The sequence below is a fragment of the Capricornis sumatraensis genome, chromosome 4 (assembly GCF_032405125.1).
Source record: "Capricornis sumatraensis isolate serow.1 chromosome 4, serow.2, whole genome shotgun sequence".
NCBI lineage: Eukaryota > Metazoa > Chordata > Mammalia > Artiodactyla > Bovidae > Capricornis > Capricornis sumatraensis.
In genome coordinates, this window is record NC_091072.1 from 11,070,784 (window position 1) to 11,091,639 (window position 20,856).

The 20,856-nt window shown below is 37.1% G+C and overlaps 1 protein-coding gene across 1 annotated transcript in view; it reads right to left on the minus strand.

Moving 5' to 3' along the window:
• Positions 1-2,754: 2,754 nt before the first annotated feature.
• Positions 2,755-20,856, minus strand: part of LOC138078042 (disintegrin and metalloproteinase domain-containing protein 32-like) — a 179,474-nt gene continuing 161,372 nt past the window's right edge. Inside the window, exons 18-20 of the mRNA XM_068970509.1 lie at positions 12,868-12,958; positions 11,608-11,767; positions 2,755-2,797 (exon numbers count right to left, since the gene is read on the minus strand). Coding sequence (XP_068826610.1) covers positions 2,755-2,797; positions 11,608-11,767; positions 12,868-12,958 — 294 coding nt within the window. The remainder of the gene's footprint in view (positions 2,798-11,607; positions 11,768-12,867; positions 12,959-20,856) is intronic.

Here is a 20,856-nt window from a genome sequence, read left to right on the forward strand (position 1 = left end):
ACGAAGCAATGTCTATAAAAGAGTAACTATGTTAGGAGACATTATAAAAAAAAAAAAAGAACAAAATAAAGGAAATAGAAATGTCAACAGCTTCCTGAATGGAGGGAGTGATGTCATCAGGGAGGATAGAAACTATCTAATGTAGTGGTGCAGCCTGAAAACCACCTGTGGGTATAAAGTAGATTTTGGAATATCAGTGGATTGAATGTAACTAAAAGAAGACACTTTAAGGGAAATGCCAAGCAGTACAAGTAAATAAAAACTCTATAAGGGAGAAAAGAAGATTAGCAGATCAGTAAATATTTGATGACTTTGGAAGGATCACAAGGCCACGCAGGAAACTGAAAACTCATGAGAACTCTGTATTAACACAATTGTGGGCTGTTGGATTGGGGTGGGGAGTGTGAAACATGTAGAATTTCAGTTTGTTTATAATAACTGTCTCTTAGATAAACTCCTCTTAAGAGTGGTAATAATTTACTCAGTTGTTCATATTGAGTTTGTGTGTATAAATGTGATCTAAAAAAAAAGAAATATTTCTCTTTGTGTATTTCATCACAAAACATGTACAAAAAAATGCTCTGATTATGTTAATTTCACAAAATAATTATAAATATCTTGCCTCTCATTAGACTTAACTAGTTTTTCCCTATGTATTAAGAGTAGGCAACCAATAAAAATTTAGTAAACTGAAGTAAAGACTAAGTTCATTAATACTCATTCCCAGAGTGGAAAATATTAATAAGTTGTTTTTACTGCAGTACTTCATCGATTGTAGCTGCTCAAAAATATTAAGCAATTATTTGTTTATGTTCAACTTTGACTTACTTATAAGAAACATTTCCTAAGTCACTTACCTGCTGTGATTTGTTTGGGCACTACTTTCTGACCTCGATCTAAATAAAAATAAAAATGTCTAAAAGTTAATACGAAGAAACATGCCTACCTTAAGAATGACAATCAAGCCGTTTTATACCCGAACTACTCTAGTTGAAATGTATATATTCCAGTGGGTTATGCTATCATCCCTCACTCAGTGTAGATGAATTAATATCCTAGAAGAGATGAATTATGTTGACAAGGTTCCAGGATGAGAGATGCTATGAGAGGGAGAAATGGAGGCAGTTAAAGCGTTATATATACATAAGTGTGTGTGTGTGTCTGCGTATTTGTCTTTATACTTTTGTGTTTGTGGATTTTTTTTTTTTGGTCTGGCTGCCTATGTGCATGTCTGTGGAAAATATTAATTAATTAATTTCTTTATTCAACAAACGTTTATTGAGCACTTACCGTAAACCAAGAACTCTGCTACATGCTGGCTATGCAGTGTGGAGCAAGATATATATGGCCTTTATCCTTTATGGTAACAGTGTAATAAGACATACATCCAATGTGAGGAAAAGGTAACTATGTTTAAGGATCATATGATGACTCCCTGACACTGAGAGGATATACTAATGAAAATCAGTTTTTATTTTTAGCTTAGTGAGAGTAACTCATGACTCCATAAGTGTCACTGAAAGGAAAAGATCATAATAATGAAAGAGAGATAAAGGATAAGAAAAGAAGGCATTATAATGGAAGAGGAAGACCTATTCGGAATAAATGAAATGAAACAGCCCTGTTGTACAGCCTAGACATCCTACTCTGTACATTTGGGTGTGTCTGGGACAGCAGTATACTTTGGAGGAAGCTAGGTGGAATCACGAGGGCACAGGAGTGCACTCCACCATTGTGGCCGGGAGAGTCCCATGGACAGAGGAGCCTGGCAGGCTACAGTCCGTAGGGTTGTAACGAGTTGGACACCACTGAAGCAACTGAGCGTGCACACACGCACACACACAGGTGGAATAACACCATCCCAAACTGTTGGATGTGGAAAACTAAACAATTATTGTATTATTACTCAGACATATCCACCTTTCAGGAAATGGAGGGAGACTTAATTAAAACTACTTTGTAACTGTATGTATGGCTGAGTCCCTTTGCTGTTCACTTGAAACTGTCACAACTAATTTTTGGTTAATTAGTTTTACCCCAATACAAAATAAAAAAGTTTTTAAAAAACTACCTTGTAATTCTGAAAGGCTATGTAACACACAGAATTATTATTCCCTTTAAACCTTTTTCTTCAGCAAATTTTTCTCAAGTGACCAGGGTAAGCACTCATTCAGTTGTTAAAGAGCATACATATTGGGTTTCTAGAGTCTCCAAATAAAGAAGTGAACTTCTCCATTTATGAGTTAGGACCATAAACATTTCACCAATCATTTACTCCTTTGCGTCCCCAGAATAAACTCCCAAAATACATTAACAAACTGAAGAAAGCATTTATTTATTTAGACACTCACTCACTGTTATTGGTTAGAAAATACTAAAAGGAATTTGTGTGTGTGTGTGCTGTGCTAAGTCGCTTCAGTTGTGTCCAACTCCACAACCCTATGGACTGTAGCCTCCCAGGCTCCTCTGTCCAAGGAATTCTCCAGGCAAGAATACTGTAGTGGATTGCCATGCTCTCCTCCAGGGGGTCTTCCTGACCCAGGGATCAAATCTGTGTCTTTTATGTCTCTTGCACTGGCAGGCAGGTTCTTTGCTCACTACTAAAAATATTAAGGGGAAAGAGAACCAACCATCTCTTTTAGAAGCTATATGTGTAGTATACCTTATCAATTGTTGCTGTGCAATTAATACTTACCAATTACTTGTTGAATATCAATTTGTTCATCTTACTTTAAGAAATCCTTTCTAATTCACTTACCTTACAGTATCTGATTGGCTGCTACTTTCTGATGTGGACCTAAATGCAAGTGAAAAATAATGCTTCAAAGTTAATACTTTAAAAAAAGTGTGCCTCTGTAACCAATGAATGTCAGGTCATTTTGTAACCTACATTAATTCTTTTATGCTACAAATCACCGCTAATGAATCATTTCAAAAGATTACTAAGTTACAGTCTGCAAATTATAGCATTGCTTTTTATCCATATACCATGTCCATAGAGAACATAAATTTCAAATTCCCAAATAGAGGAGCAAGAAAACTGATTTGTTACTTCTCAGTAAAGAATATACGCTTGATTCTGAATACCTGATTCTGGCCTCTAGGTTCTACCCTGATGTGTTACCCACTAGTAAACAAATTCCTGCAGGTGGTGATTTAACACCCTCACTGACTTCTAAACAATTAGGCAGACTGTATTGAGAGGGTAATCGCCACCTCCTATTTGACGCATAGAGAAATGGTGTAAAAATAACACAAAATCCTAATGAAAATTTAAGGAAAGGAAGTGATATTTCTAATGATAGTTTGAAAAAGTGGAAATAGAAAGCATAAAACGTAAATTTGAAAATACTGGGTCAAGTTCCTGATTTTTTACAAAAAATCTCTACCAGAATACATTATAACAAAATAACAACTCTAAGGCCAATGTATATATGTAGAGGTTATGATAGGCAGAATTCTAACATGGCCCTCTAAGGTTCCCATTCCTTGGTTATTTAAATACTCTTCAAAGTACTGCTCTGAAAAAATTTTGCAAATGTAATTAAAGCTCCAAATCTGTTGGCCTTAAAATACAGAAATCATTTTGGTGGGGCTGACCCAGTCAGGTCAGCCCTTTACAAGGAGAGTTTTCTCTTGCTGGTAGAAGGGAGAAGTTAAGAGACAGTCAAAGCCTTAGGAAGCCTTCTATGCCCTTATTTTTTTAAAGGTGAAGGGAGGTACCTGAGTAGCAATGCAGGTGGCCTCTGAAAGAGAGAGAAGGGCCCCAAGCAGACAGGCAACACAGAAAGATATACCTCAGACTTTGTAAAGCTGCAAGAAATTGGATTTTTCTTACAACTTTTTCCCAGCCTGGCCTTCAGGTCAGCCTTGTGACAACCCAGTCAAATCCACCTGGATTTCCTACTTACAGAACTTCCACACAGGAAATGAATGTGGTTTAAGTTACTAAGTGTGTGGTAATTTGTTACACAGCAACAGAAATACAAAAACTAGGTAAAATTCATATTAGTCTTAAAGGAATAAATGAGTCAACACACTAACAACAGATTTATCATCATCAGTAATAAATGCCACACTATACTTACATACCTTTAAATAGTGGAAACAAAATAACTCTCAACATAGAAGTTCATACTAAGAAACCAACACAACAAGCAATTATCCTCCAATTAAAAATTTTAAAAAATAAAAATAAAACCCAGATGTCAGCACACACACACAAGAAGTCCATACTACCTAAACTCACATTTGAGAATGAAATAAGCACAATTTTAGGTGGATAAGATAAACAGTTTGCTACACAAAGACTCACTGATGGAAATGTTCAGCGATGTACTTCACCAAAAGGGAGACTGAACATCAAAATATGGAATTAAATTCAAAAAAGACGGTACAAGGCACTGAACTGTAAAATTAAAAAATTTTCTTTCCTTTTTATAAAAAAAATAATGAGTAAATAAAGTGACAAAATATAGTGAAATCTTAGTATGTTTTGATTAAATATAATAATGATTAAACATAATAATAATGATAACACTGACTTATTTGTATCAGGTTAAAATTCAGAAGTAACTGAAAACCAAATGACAATACTATGAAAGAGTGAATAAAAGAGTGTAAGGTTTACTGGGCTAATATCCATAAATTGTTAGAAGAAGATTATAAGTACTTTTATATCTATAATTATCACTTTATATTTAAATAATTTAATAAAACAATATAATAACATAATAATTAAAGAAGATCACTAAAAGAATACAATTAGAACACATAATGACCAAATTGACCGAAGGAAAGAAAAAAACATTGAAAGCACAATCAGTGTAATGGAACACGAGAAAGAAAAGAAAATGTTGAAAACGCATGAGAAGTAGAAAAAAACAAAACAAAATGGCAGAATTTACTCTAAACATATCAGCAAACATTATAAGTACATAGGCATACTAAATTCAACTATTGAGACACTTGAGGTTACAGATTTTAAAATATCTTTGGCAGGCTATTTTCAAGAGAACAAATTAAATAAAAGGTTGAAAGTAATGTGACTGAAAAGTTATATCAGATAAACTGAAATGTTGGTATGCTGCTTCTGCTCAGTCGTCTCAGTCATGTCTGACTCTGTACAACCCTATGGATTGCAGCCTGCCAGGCTCCTCTGTCTGTGGGATTCTCTAGGCAAGAGCACTAGAGCGGGTTGCCATGCCCTCTGCCAGGGGTCTTCCTGACCCAAGGATCGAACCTGCATTGCAGACAGATTCTTTACCGCTGAGCCACCAGGGAAACCCTGAATGTTGGGTTGGTTCAGTTCAGTTGAGTTCAGTCACTCAGTCGTGTCCGACTCTTTGCATCCCCACGAAGAGCAGCACGCCAGGCCTCCCTGTCCATCACCAACTCCCAGAGTTCACTCAAACTCACGTCCATCGAGTTGGTGATGCCATCCAGCCATCTCATCCTCTGTCGTCCCCTTCTCCTCCTGCCCCCAATCCCTCCCAGCATCACAGTCTTTTCCAATGAGTCAACTCTTCGCATGAGGTGGCCAAAGTTTTGGAGTTTCAGCTTTAGCATCATTTCTTCCAAAGAACACCCAGGGCTGATTTCCTTTAGAATGGACTGGTTGGATCTCCTTGCAGTCCAAGGGACTCTCAAGAGTCTTCTCCAACACCACAGTTCAAAAGCATCAATTCTTCAGCACTCAACTTTCTTCACAGTCCAACTCTCACATCCATACCTGACTGCTGGAAAAACCATAGCCTTGACAAGACGGACCTTTGTCGGCAAAGTAATGTCTCTGCTTTTCAATATACTATCTAGGTTGGTCATAACTTTCCTTTCCAAGGAGTAAGCATCTTTTAATTTCATGGCTGCAGTCACCATCTGCAGTGATTTTGGAGCCCCCCAAAATAAATTCTGACACTGTTTCCCCATCTAATTCCCATGTTGGTGGACCAGTTATAAATCAGTAAGGACTGAATTTGTTATCTAAGAAATATTAATGGGGACAATACACTATCCATTACTGATTTTAAAAAAACAACACAGGAAGTAGATATAATTAGTTCTTACCAATCCATAACTACCATAGAAATTTATACATAAGTTCAGTCATGTACGGTCTATCAAATATCAAGCATTTGCTTGCTTGTTTACCCAAGCTGTACATGAATATAACCCAAGCTGTGATTTCTTTGGTAGCTCAGTCAGTAAAGAATCTGCCTGCAACGCAGGAGACCTGGGTTCAATCCCTGGGACAGGAAGATGCCCTGGAGAAGGAAAGGGCAACCCACTCCAGTGTTCTTGCCTGGAAAATTTCATGGACAGAGGCACCTGGAGGGCTACAGTCAATGATGTTGCAAGGGTCAGACACAACTGACTAAACCCCATGTACATCCTTTTTTCTTTACTAATTATATATATTCTAAATTTTATTAGAGTCAGCCATTTTATTCCTTGTTTCCTCAGAAAAAAATAGTATTTATTTAAATGAATAGAAGACTAATTTACTAGAAACCAAATTACTATATATTAGTAGCCTGGTTTTCAGAGGATTACTTTACCAACTGTAGCTAGACATTGTGAATTACTAATTCATTCTTAATTTTCAACATGTGTCTTAAGATGCCTAACAGCTTACCTACCTGGTGACATTTCTGTGAGTGTCACCTTCTGACCTGGACATAAAACAAATGGAAAATAGTGTCCAAAATTAGTCATAAGAGAGCTTGTCAACTGCATAAATAAAAATCAGGCCATTTTATAAGCTGTATTCTCTCTTTTACAAGATTAGTTGCCAAAAAAGAAAACAATGTGCAAGGTCACTAAACAGAGATGCAAATATGTAAACATTCTTATCTACCTGCGTACCTCATCCATAAAAAGTATATTTCAAACCTGCAATGAGGAAATTATCAAGAAGGCACAGATTTGATTTTCCTTTATCACTTCTGAACACAGAATAGTTTGGTCCTGAATGCCTGATTCTGACCTTTATACCCCAACTTTTAACTTTTTATTCATTGATAAAGAAACGCTACATTTTATAAGGTAAAATCCATACAGACTTCTAGACAATCTGACATACTGAACTGGTGGGAAAATTTCCCTTTCCATTCCTCATAGAGGAGGTCTGAAAAAAACAGAAGGAACAGTTAACATATAACTGAGGTTAACAAGAAAAGAATTATCTTTAGTATAAATGAAGAAACAGAGAGTTCAAAGGGTAAACACGAGCTAAAAGTGAATGACTGCAGGGGTGTCTAAACCAATGATACAACTTTGGGACTAGAGATTCAATAGTCATTCCTTAGAAGGATATAAGTTATGAGGACTTTGCATGTAGGGAAACTAAGTGAGCTCCTTAACTGGAGCCACTTAACTTGGGAGCCATGAATGGTCATACCACCCATTCAATAGGGCTAGTAAAAATCCTGACCAGGGGCTTTTGGAATGCAGCAGGGAAAATGGGGATATGCAACATGTATGGATAGATGGGGGAAAGTGCATCACTGAGGAGTCCCAAGCCTCCAAAAAAATGCACTTTCAGGATGCCAGTTCACACTCCTACAAAGGCTTGAACACCATGCAGAGCATTTGCTTTAAATATTTTTGCTTTAAAAGAAGCAAAAAGGAAACCACCCACATGTGTGAGTCTTCAACACAAGGCATGCTGAATTTTCATGGGAAAATCATAGATACTGAAGAGAAAAGAGTCTCTGATTACAAAGCCCTAGTAGTTAACATCAGCAGCCATAGCCAAACAGTGAGCTCACACACCAAGAAATACAAATGATTAAAAAAAAAAAAAACCTCTGAGAATACTTAGAATCTCCATAGAGATTTTTGCAAGAATAGAATCCATAAGTCTAGAACAGGACTGAGAAGGAAGAAATGGTGATATGAGAGAATGATCTGAGAAAATCAAACAGAATATGAGATGGAGAGATACCTATGAAAGTGCAGTTACAAACCACAAAGATACAGTTCCAATACTGATCAAAATGGAGTAACAGACAGGCTTTACTCTTCTGCCTGAAACAACTGAAAATCTGGACAAAACATGTTCAACACTGGTTTTCAGATACTGAATATTAGTTAGGCAAGATAGTGATCTATGAGAGAAGGAAATAAAGACCCATGATTGCCCCTTCTTACTGCAGGGAAGATTTTCCATGCTGTAACACAGCAATGTGAAGCCAGGCAGAGAAAGAAGTCTCCCCAAATTGAGGTGATACCATCTGGGAAGACCAAGGCAGGTACAATTCTCTGTTAGCCTTTGCCCTGCTTCATTTTGTACTGCAAGACCAAACTTGCCTACTACTGCTGGTATCTCTTGACTTCCTATTTTTGTATTCCAGTCCTCTGTGATGAAAAGGACACCTTTTTTGGTGTTAGTTCCAGAAGGTCTTGTAGGTCTTCATAAAATCAGTCAATTTCAGCTTCTTCAGCATTAGTGGTTGGGGCATAGACTTGTATTACTGTGAAGGTGAATGGTTTGCCTTGGAAACGAACCAAGATCATACTGTCATTTTTGAGATGGCACCCAAGTACTGCATTTCAGACTCATTCATTGACTACATGAGGACTACTCCAATTCTTCTAAGGGATTCTGGCCCACAATAGTAGATACAATGGTCATCTGAATTAAATTTGCCCATTAACACCCATTTTGGTTCACTGATTCCTAAGATGTCAATGTTCAACCTTGCCATCTTCTGCTCGACCATGTCCAATTTACCTTGATTCAGCGACCTAACAGTCTAGGTTTCTAGGCAATATTGTTCTTTACAGCACTGGACTTTACTTTTACCACCAGACACATCCACACTGAGCAACATTTCCATTTTGACCCAGCCTCTCCATTCTTTCTGGAGCTATTAATAATTGCCCTCCGCTGTTCCCCAGTAGCATATTGGATACCTTCTGACCAGGGGGACTCATCTTCCAGTGTCATATATTTTTGCTTTTTCATATTGTTCACAGGGTTCTCGCACTGAGAACACTGAAGTGGGTTGCATTTCCTCCCCCAGGTGGACCATAATTTAACAGAACTCTACACTATGACCTATCTGTCTTGTGTGGGCTTGAACAGCATTTCATTGAGTTATGCAAGCCCCTTCACCTCAAGGCTGTGATCCATGGGGGAAAAAAATGTATATATACACACACACACATACTCAACAAATAAGTGAGTCTCTCAGTTACGTCTGACTCTTTGTGACCACCCCATCGACTATATAGACGTCTGTAAACACTGGTGAATATGAATAAGGTCTATCAGTTCAGTTCAGTTCAGTCGCTCAGTCATGTCTGACTCTTTGCAACCCCATGAACTGCAGCATGCCAGGCCTCCCTGTCCATCACCAAATCCCAGAGCTTACTCAAACTCATGCCCATCGAGTCAGTGATGCCATCCAACCATATCATCCTCTGTTGTCCCCTTCTTCTCCCGCCTTCAATCTTTCCCAGCATCAGGGTCTTTTCCAATGAGTCAGTTCTTCACATCAGGTGGCCAAAGTACTGGAGTTTCAGCTTCAGCATCAGTCCTTCCAATGAATATTCAGGACTGTTTTCCTTTAGGATGGACTGGTTGGATCTCCTTGCAGTCCAAGAGACTCTCAAGAGTCTTCCCCAACACCACAATTCAAAAGCATCAATTCTTTGGCACTCAGCTTTTTTATAGTCCAACTCTCACATCCATACATGACCACAAGAAAACCATAGCCTTGACTAGACAGACCTTTGTTGGCTAAGTAATGTCTCTGCTTTTGAATATGCTATCTAGGTTGGTCATAACTTTCCTTCCAAGGAGTAAGCATCTTTAAATTTCATGGCTGCAATCACCATCTGCAGTGATTTTGGAGCCCAGAAAAAATAAAGCCAGCCACTGTTTCCACTGTTTCCCCATCTATTTGCCATGAAGTGATGGGACCAGATGCCATGATCTTAGTTTTCTGAATGCTGAGCTTTCAGGTCTATAGTTTAACTGATAAAACTATACCAATGCCAGTCCCCTGGCTGTGAAAATTCGCTGTTAATGTAAGGTGCCATCATTGATAAAACCTAAGTGATAGAGCCAAGAAACTCTATGCCATTTTTGCAACTTTTTATATTTCTTGGTGGTGGTTTAGTTACTAAGTTGTGTCCAACTCTTGAGACCCCATGAACTGTAGCCTGCCAAGCTCCTCTGACAATGGGATTCTCCAGGCAAGAATGTTAGAGTGAGTTGCCATTTCCTTCTCCAGGGGATCTTCCCAACCCAGGGATAGAAGCAGGGTCTCCTGCATTGCAGGCAGATTCTTTACCAACTGAGCTACAAAGGAAGCCTTTTACATTTCTTAAATTATCTCAGAACTAAATTTAAAAGAAAGGAATGGTAAAGCAAAGAATCTGGAAAATGTAACAGGAAATTCTAATAAATGTTAACTAAATATAATAATGATAATTTTTAAAAAACACAAAATTTACTTGGAGGAAACTGAAAAACCAAATGATAAACAGATTGAAAAAGATAGATTAGTGTTACAAGGCTAAGATCCTTGTCTTATTCAGAAGACATATAGTGAGCAAATTAAGACATTGTATATATAGCATTTGCTACAAATACAAGTTAACAAAAACCATTAAAACAATCAAAACAGAATTTAAAATGTACAAAATAGTCAAAGAAAACAGAAAAATCATAATAAAAAAATGGAATTGGGGAAAAGGAAATAATGCCAAAAAAGAGGCCAGTAAGTAGGAAGAAAATAAGATGGTAAACTTCAACATGAATATCTGCGATCATACATTAAGCATATAAATACGAAAACTCTACTACTATATTTTTCATATAAAGGCTGATTATAGGATATCAACTAAAATCTAAGAAAGATTGAAAATAAGGGATGAAAAATATGTAATAGGTAAATCTAACTTGCAGAAAGCAAGCTGGGATACAACAATATATAAGAGTAAAAATAGAATTTAAGATACAATTGTTAATGATGAAAAGAAAATACACCAAGAATATATAACTACACTGAATGTTATATATTTAGTCACTGTCTGGTGGCTCAAATAGTAAAGACTCTGCCTGCAATGTGCAGCAAGACCCAGGTTCGATCCCTGGGTCAAGACTCCCTGGAGAAGGGAATAGCAACCCACTCCAGTATTCCTGCCTGGAGAATCCCATGGACAGAGGAACCTGGCAGGCTACAGTCCACAGGATTGCAAAGAGTAGGACATGACTAAACGACCAACACTTTTCACTTTCGGAGTATATAAAGCAGAAATTTCAACAAAGAGAAAGCCATGATATATCGGAAAAGTTTAGCTTGTATATAGTGGAAATGAGAACCACTGGGCATGCGAAAGCAACAGATGTGGGTGCATTTCCATTCTTCCTGTCTCAATTACTGAGGCAATAACATTGGCAAGTGATTAAACCAGATTCTGAAATTTGTGAAACTTTAAAATAAGGATATCCAAGATGATCTCAAACAATTAAGTGATATATTGATGTAGCATTCGAAATTCCTATAAAATGTGAAGTATTGTTGCTGTTCATAATATTGCCTTACCTCTGACTAGATTTAAATGGTTTAACTTGAGAACACAAATTTAATTTACCCACTACTTCGGGATTCCTCTTTCTTGCTAAACCTCTTTTTCGAAAGCTTCCGTGAAGCAGCTATTATGGTTGCTACAACAAGAACAGGTGAAGCGATGTAGAGAGCCAAAAGCCACTGCTTCTTCCCACCCTTCTCAGAAGTTCTTTCCGTGGGTAAATCTAAAAATAAAAATACATAAAAAATCAGAGGAAAAAATTAAGCTGTGTACTTTTAAGTTACAGCAAACTTATCACAATGTTCTTAATTTTCATCATAATTCAAGTATCAATGAAAATAATAATAGAATCATAATACTTAAGGCTATCTCTATAAACTCTCTCATTCTAAAAGAACAGACACTAAGTTCCAGGAAGTTCTAATGTATTCTACCTTATACAGCAGCTACAGCAAAATCTTACAGGATAACTAGAACCCCATAACTTCAGAGACATATAACCAACAAACGTGCGTTATTACAAGGTGCATTATCTCAGAATTCTACCGTATCTGTGCATATCTTGTTTATCTTTATTAGAGTGATGGCTCTCCAACATTAGGGATCTGTTTTTACCTATGCAGTCACCGCAGTTTTACTAAAATGGCACAAGCATAAAAAAATAGGAGACATGATCCCTAACTCTAATTCTGCAACTAATTAGCACTGGGTGTTCTTTAAGTTCCATGAGGAGTGAGGCTTTGTTTTACTAAGTGTCATATGATAAGCATCTGGCGTATATATTAGGAATTCAAGAAATATTTGCTGAATCAGTGGATAAATGATAAAAATTAAAGTCATGATAAACAGCATACTGTTTTAGCATCCTTCTGTCATCTCTTTAACAGCAATTAATAGATTTTTATCATTTAAACTGAAAACTCCTTTAGACTAAAGGTTTATCTTCTACTTCCCTTATTTCTTCTATAACAGACACATATTAGTGCTAGACACAGGGTGTGTTGCTGATATAGAGCTCAGATCACAGGATCAACCATAAAAGTGGGAAAGGGTTGAAGGATAATTTAAAGGACAAAGTCAGACACAAGTAAATAAAAATTTTAAAAGATACTCAGCTTCAGTCATATTGAAAAGCTAATATTAGGGGGGGAAAAGCAAGATTAAGAAAGCATATTGGTTTCTATTTCTTTTGGAAGCCTAGTTGTTTACCTTTTAATTACAAATATTGGTTTCTTTCTAAGTGGAAAAAACCTAACTATGTCTTTGTGAAAGCAAGCAATTTGACAATTCTATTAACTGGATATATAAGAGAAAGATACTTGCCCTGTTCCTCAGGCGATATTCTGGATTTCACCCTGCAATCTGGAGGGCTGTAGCCACCAGTACAATTGCATATCATCGAGGAGGTGCACACCTAGAATCATTTTTTTTTTTAATTCAGATAGTCATTTAAAAATATTTTCTCATAGAAAGCAAAATTATCTGATGGATCATCAGGCTTACCCTGGTATTTTCATCTAGTGTAATTTTGTTTCTTTGATTTATTTACAGAGATAATTCTACAAATCAAATACTTGGTTTCTTGGCCTAAAGTATGCACAGATGCACACACATGCTAAAAAGGAGCTACAAAGTGAGGCTCACAATATTTGAAATATCTGGAAAACTTAACACCTTCAAATGTTCACCTGAAAACTCAGTGTGCAATTCCAGAACCATCTACTTAAATTCTATTGAAAATGACACCATTCCAGCAGTGTGTTAGAGCCAGCCAGTATCGGCTCGCAAGGAGGACTGTGTACACTTCTTGCCATCTCCATTTTCAGTAACATCATGTGGTGGTCTGAAGTATCTGTATACATAGATGAGGACTTTACACTTCCTCAAGCTACTTGGTAAACATTTAACAGCATAGCACTGCCCTTGACCAGGATCGTTTATTTACTTCATTAGTTTTTGTTTGTTTGATTTTTAAGCAAAAGTTTTTTGTATTCCACGAGGGTATCAGATAATTTTTGTAATTAACTAATTAATGATAGAAACAGCTTTATGGTGCTTGCAATGTGTGAGTCTCCATTCTGAGCACTTTACATTGATTTACTCATTAAATCCTCACAACAGTCCTGTAAGGTTGGGACAATTATCATTCCCACTCTAAAGATGAATAACCTGGAGGCATAGATATTTAACTTGCCAAAAGTCACATGGCTAGTAAGTGGTGGAGACAGAATTTAAACCAAAGAAATCTGGCTTCAGTCTCTGCCCTTGGCTATGCTACTCCTCAAAATGATATAAAACACCTCTCAATTTCTAATATCTCAATTTAAGAATGTGATTCTAATTCCTGTATTCCATGGCTCAGATGTACATGGAAAAAAGTGTTCTGTTTGTGGTTTCCACTGCCCTAGCTTCTGTCATATCACTTTCATGTTGTAATGTGTGTGTGTGTGTGGCTGTGTGTGTTTACTCTGAAATATTGGGTTGGCCAAAAAGTCCATTCATGCTTTTCTAGAACATCTTACAGAAAAACTAGAATGAACTTTTGGGCCAACCCAATATCTCATTGAAATAATACTGCCTTTCTCAGGAGACACATGTTGTCAGTTCAGTTCAGTCACTCAGTCATGTCCGACTCTGTGTGACCCCGTAGACTGCAGCACGCCAAGCTTCCCTGTCCATTACCAACTCTCAGAGCTTACTCAAACTCATGCCCATCGAGTCGGTGATGCCATCCAATCACCTCATCCTCTGTCATCCCCTTCTCCTCGCACTTTCAATCTTTCCCAGCATCAGGGTCTTTTCCAATGAGTCAGTTCTTCACATCAGGTGGCCAAAGTATTGGAGTTTCAGCTTTAGCATCAGTCCTTCCAATGAATATTCAGGACTGGTTTCCTTCAGGATGGACTGGTTGGATCTCCTTGCAGTCCAAGAGATTCTCAAGAGTCTTCCCCAACACAATTCAAAAGCATCAATTTTTCAGCGCTCAGCTTTCTCTATAGTTCAACTCTCACATCCATACATGACTACTGGAAAAACCATAGCTTTGACTAGGCAGACCTTTGTTGGCAAAGTAACGTCTCTGCTTTTGAATATGCTATCTAGGTTGGTCATAATTTTTGTTCCAAGGAGCAAGCATCTTTTAATTTCATGGCTGCAGTCACCATCTGCAGTGATTTTGGAACCCTCCCCCTCAAAAATGAAGTCTCTCACTGTTTCCATGGCTTCACCATCTATTTGCCAAAAGTGATGGGACTGGATGCCATGATCTTAGTTTCCTGAATGCTAAGTTTTAAGCCAGCTTTTTCCCTCTCCTCTTTCACTTTCATCGAGGCTCTTTAGTTCTTCTCTTTCTGCCATAAAGGTGGTGTCATCTGCATATCTGACGTTATTGATATTTCTCCTGGCAATCTTGATTCCAATTTGTGTTTCATCCAGCCTGGTATTTCACATGATGTATTCTGCATATAAGTTAAATAAGCAGGGTGACAATATACAGCCTGGACATACTCCTTTCCTGATTTGGAACTAGTCTGTTGTTCCATGTCCAGTTCTAACTGTTGCTTCCTGACCTGCATATAGATTTCTCAGGAGGCAGGTCAGGTGGTCTGGTATTCCCATCTCTTTAAGAATTTTCAACAGTTTGTTGTGATCCACACAGTCATAGGCTTGGGCGTAGTCAATAACGCAGAAGTACATGTTTTTCTGGAACTCTCTTGCTTTTTCTAGGATCCAACAAATGTTGGCAATTTGATCTCTGGTTCCTCTGCCTTTTCTAAATCCACTTTGAACATGTGGAAGTTCACTGTTCACAAACTGTTGAAGCCTGGCTTGGAGGATTTTGAGCATTACTTTGCTAGCTAAACATGTTGTCAGTTTGTCCTAATATTGTGTTGTTACATTTGGATCACTTTGTTTACATGATGTCTTCCAAGTTTTTTCCACTGTAAGTTACTATGCTTCCATTGGAGGAGGTAACTTGTGTATGTAATATGGACATAAGTAAGTATCTGGGTCCTCATAAGAGTTTCACCCACTAGTTTTAGCATCTGTTGATAATGATTTAACTCCATTATTTCTTCTATATTGTTTATACTATTAAAGAGTTTTCCCATATCCACCTTTTTAGAGCACTATATTTCCTGGTACCCTAGCCGCCAACTCTCCTGAGTACCTGGTGCTGCCAGAACCCCTGCAACCCAAGCAGCTGCACCACTTCCACACCTGGCCCTTACTGGGGCAGACCCAAGTCCTCCAGGGCAGCCTCAGGAGCAAAGCCCAGTGGACGACCCACATGCAGAGGTGGAAATAAAACCACAGTTGAAACCCAGGGGCAGTGTGGCTAAGGAAGAGGACCCAAAACCCTCCCACCAGCTGTACAAGCTGCAGATTAAATCTGCATGATCAATTAGGCAGACTCTGTGTCTAGGGAACATATATAAAAGGACATTGAGAGCTCCCACAAAAGAAAACACACTAGTTCTGAGAGCTGTGGACATCGGAGGCAAGAACACACAGGAGTAGGAGCAGATTAGAGTCTGAGCTGCCCCCACAGCAGGTCCAGGGACCAGCACAGTGTTGGAGGGCATCCTAGGGAGGTGAGGTGGACTGTGACTCCCAGTGAGGGAAAGGATTCTGACAGCAGTGATGCAAGAAAAACATTTATTATTTTTATGTTTTGACTTGTTCTGTAGATTGTTTTGGATTTTTCCTCTTTTTTTCCCTCCCCCTGCCTTGTAGTTGTTGATTTTATTGGCACTTGAAATCTAACTGAGCTTTTGAGCTTTTTTTTTTTTTTCCTCTCATTCACATTTTTTATTGTTGTTATAAACCTCTGCCTCCTTGTTGGGCTTTTGCAGTACTGGGCAGCTTTTTTCTTTCTTTTCTCTTTTTAATTTTAATTTTTTAAACCTATTATTATTTTTTCTAAATTTATTCCTTTGTTTGCTTTTCCTACTGTTCTTTTCCCCTTGCAGTTAATTTCAATATCTATAAATCTTCTTTATCTACCTCTATTTAACTCTGCATATCTATTATTTCTTTCTTTTCTTTCTTTCCTTTAGTCTCAACATATTTTCTAGTTTTATTTTCATTGCTCTATACCCCAGTTGGCACCTTGATTTAGTTTTGTTTTCCAGTTTGTGCTTTAGTTACTTTTGTTCTGGTAGAAATAATTTTTGGTTCCCTTTGTTTGCCAGGTCAAACTCTTGCCCTCTGTTTTTGTTGGACTGTTTTTATCTTGCTTATGGGTGTATATGTATATTGTATATTCAGCCGCACTTTTTATTGTTGTTATTAACCTCTCCCTCTACATTGGGCCTTTGCAGTTCTATGGAGTTTTCCTTTTATTCCATTTTTCTTTCTTCTCCCTTTTTTCCCCTCTTTGTTTTTTAATAATTTTAACTTTTAATTTTTCAATCTATTATATTCTTTCTGCATCTATTCCTCTGTTTGCCTTTTGTACTGCTCTTTTCCCCTTGCAGTTAATCTTTTATACAAATCTTCTTCATCTACCTCTATTTAACTTTGCATTCTATTCTTTCTCTCTTTTCTTTCTTTCCTTTCCTCTCAACACATTTGTTGGTTTTTCTTTTAATTCCTATATTCCCCGCTTGGCACTTTGCTTTAGTTTTGTTTTCCAGTTTGTCCTTTAGTTAGTTTTGTTCTTAATTAGTAAATATAATTTTTTATTTCTGTTATTCACCAAGTCAATCTATTGTACTTTACTGTTGTTGGAATGTTTTGACTTTGCTCATGGGTGTATATGTATATGTGAATATTCCATTATTTCAATTATTATTTGTCTGATTTTGTAACTGCCATTTGTCTGAGGTCCATCTTTGGTTTCTCATTTTTGGATATTTGTTTTAATCTCACTTAATGCCATAACAAACCACTTGTGGAAACTTTGTTCCTGAGATCAAGACCTGAGCCTTTTGAGTGGGAGCACTGACTCCAAGATGCTAGACTACCAGAGAACTAACCCTAAGGGCTATCAAATAGTGAGAATTCACACAAAGGAAACCACTGGAGTACAAGACCCAGCATCACCAAACCACCAATAGCACCCTGTGCAGGACTCCTCATCTAAACAACAAACAAAACAAAAATACTAACAAAATCATCAGAAGACAGGATTACAACCTCTCTCAGCCTTGCCCATCAGAGGAAAAACAACAAACAAAAATTCAGCACAAATCTCACCCTATAAGAAGTTTACACAAACCACTGGATCAATCTTACAGGGCAGACACCAAAAGGAAGAAAGAATTCAACCTTGAAGCCTAGAAGAGGAGACCTCAAACACAACACGTTAAAAAATGAAAAGGCAGAGAACTACTACACAAATGAAGAAACAAACTGAAAACACAGAAGTCCAAATAAATGAAGAGGAAAGAGGCAAGCTACCTGAAAAAGAATTCAGATAACTGATAGTAAACCTTGAAAGCAAAATGGAGAAAATTCAAGAATCAATTAACAAAGACCTAGAAGAATTAAAGAATGAGCATGCAGAGACACACAATGACTGAAATTAAAAATGATCTAGAAGGAATCAACAGCAGAATATCTGAAGCAGAAGAATGAATCAGTGAGCTGGAAGATAAAATGCTGGAAGTAACTTCTGAAGAGAAGAATAAAGTAAAAAGAAAGAAAAGAACTGAAGATAGTCTCAGAGACCTCTGGGGCAACATCAAATGCACCAACATTAGAATTATAGGGGTCCCAAAAGAAGAAGAGAAAAAGAAAGTGTATGAGAAAATTTTTGAAGAGATGAAATTTTCCCAAACATGGAAAGGGAAACAGTCAAGTCCAAGAGGCACAAAGAGTCCTATACAGGATAAACCCAAAGAGAAACATGCCAAGGCACATACTAATCAAACTTACAAAGACTAAACACAAAGAAAGAATATTAAAAGCAGCAATGGAAAAGCAACAAGTAGCATACAAGGGAAACCCCACCCGCTTAACAGCTGATCTTTCAGCAGAAACTCTGCAGGCCAGAAGGGAATGGCAGGATATATTAAAAGTACTGAATGGGAAAAATCTACAACCAAGATTACTGTACCCAGCAAGGATCCCTCATTCAAAACTGATGGAGAAATAAAAAGCTTTTCAGACAAGCGAAAGTTAAGAGAATTCAGTGCAACCACACCAGCCTTACAACAAACACTAAGCAGACTTCTATAGTCAAGAAATACAAGAGAAGAAAAAAGATCTATAAAATCAACCCCAAGCAATTAAGAAAAGGGCAATAGGAATATATATATCAATAATTACTTTAAATGTAAATGGATTAAATGCTCCAACCAAAAGACACAGACTGGTTGAATGGATACAAAAACAAGACCCATATATATGCTGTGTACAAGAAAACCACTTCAGACCTCAAGACACATATAGACTGAAAGTGAGAGGATGGAAAAATATATTCCATGCAAATGTGAAGCAAAAGAAAACAAGAGTAGCAATCCTCACATCAGACAAAACAAACTTTAAAATAAAGATTACAAGAGATAAGGAAGGACGCTACATAGTGATCAAGGAATCAATCCAAGAGGAAGACATAACAATTATAAATATCAATGCACCCAACACAGGAGCACGTCAATACATAAGACAAACACTGACAGACATAAAAGGAGAAACTGACAGTAACACAATAACAGTAGGAGACTTTAACACCCCATTCACACCAATGGACAGATCATCAAAACAGAAAATTAATAAGGAAACACAAGTCTTAAATGATATATTAGATGAGATGGATCTCGTTGACATCTTTAGGACACAGCATCCAAATACAGAAGAATACACGTTCTTCTCAAGTGCACATGGAACATTCTCCAAGATAGACATCTTGGGTCACAAATCAAACCTCAGTAAATTTAAGAAAATTGAAATCATATCAAGCATCTTCTCCAACCACAACACTCTGAGACTAGATATCAATTACAAGAAAAAAACTTTAAGAAACACAAACACATGGAGATGAAACAACACATTTCTAAATAACCAACAGGTTACTGAAGAAATCAAAAGGGAAATTAAAAAAATTCTAGAAACAAATGACAATGAAAAAATGACAACTCAAAACCTATAGGATGCAACAAAAGCAGTCCTCAGAGGGAAGTTTATAGCAACACAATCCTACCTCAAGAAACAAGAAAAACATTGAATAGACAGCCTAACTTTACATCTGAAACAACTGGAAAAAGAAAAACAAAAAGACCCCAAAATTAGTAAAAGAAAAGAAATCACAAAGACCCAAGCACAAATAAATGAAAAAGAAATGCAAGAAACAATATTAAAGACAATAAAACTAAAAGCTGCTTCTTTGAGAAGATAAAATTGACAAACCTTTAGCCAGACTCATCAAGGAAAAAAGAGAAGAATCAAATCAACAAAATGAAAAATGAAAAAGGAGAGGTTACAACAGACAATGCAGAAATACAAAGGTTTATAAGAGACTATTATGAACAACTATATGGCAATAAAGTGGATAACCTGGAAGAAATTGACACGTTCTTAGAAAAGTTCGATCTTCCAAGACTGAGCCAGGAAGAAATAAAAATTATGAACAACCCAATGACAAGCGCTGAAATTGAAGCTGTGATCAAAAGTCTCCCAAAAAACAAAATCCCAGGACCAGATGGCTTCACAGGAGCACTCTATCAAACATTTAGAGAAGAGCTAATGCCTATGCTTCTAAAACTCTTTCCAAAAATTGCAGAGGAAGGAACACTTCCAAACTCATTCTACGAGGCCACCATCTCCCTTATACCAAAACCAGACAAAGACAACACAGAAAAAGAAACTACAGGCCAATATCACTGATGAACATAGATGCAAAAATCCTTAACAAAATTTTAACAAACAGAATTCAGCAACACATCAGAAAGCTCATACACCATGATCAAGTTGGGTTTATTCCAGGAATGTAAGGATTCTTCAATATATGCAAATCAATCAATCTGATACACCATGGTAACAAACTGAAAGATAAAACCATATGATTATCTCAATAGATGTAGAAAAAGCCTTTGACAAAATTCAGGACCTGTTTATGATCAAAACTCTTCAAAAAATGGGCATAGAAGGAACCTACCTCAACATAGTAAAGGCCATATATGATAAGCCTACAGCAAACATTATTCTCAGTGGTGAAAAATGGAAAGCATTCCCACTAAGATCAGGAATAAGACAAGGATGTCCACTTTTGCCACTATCATTCAACATAGTTCTGGAAGTCCTAGCTACAGCAATCAGAGAAGTAAAATAAATGAAAGGAATCCAGATGGGAAAAGAAGTAAAGCT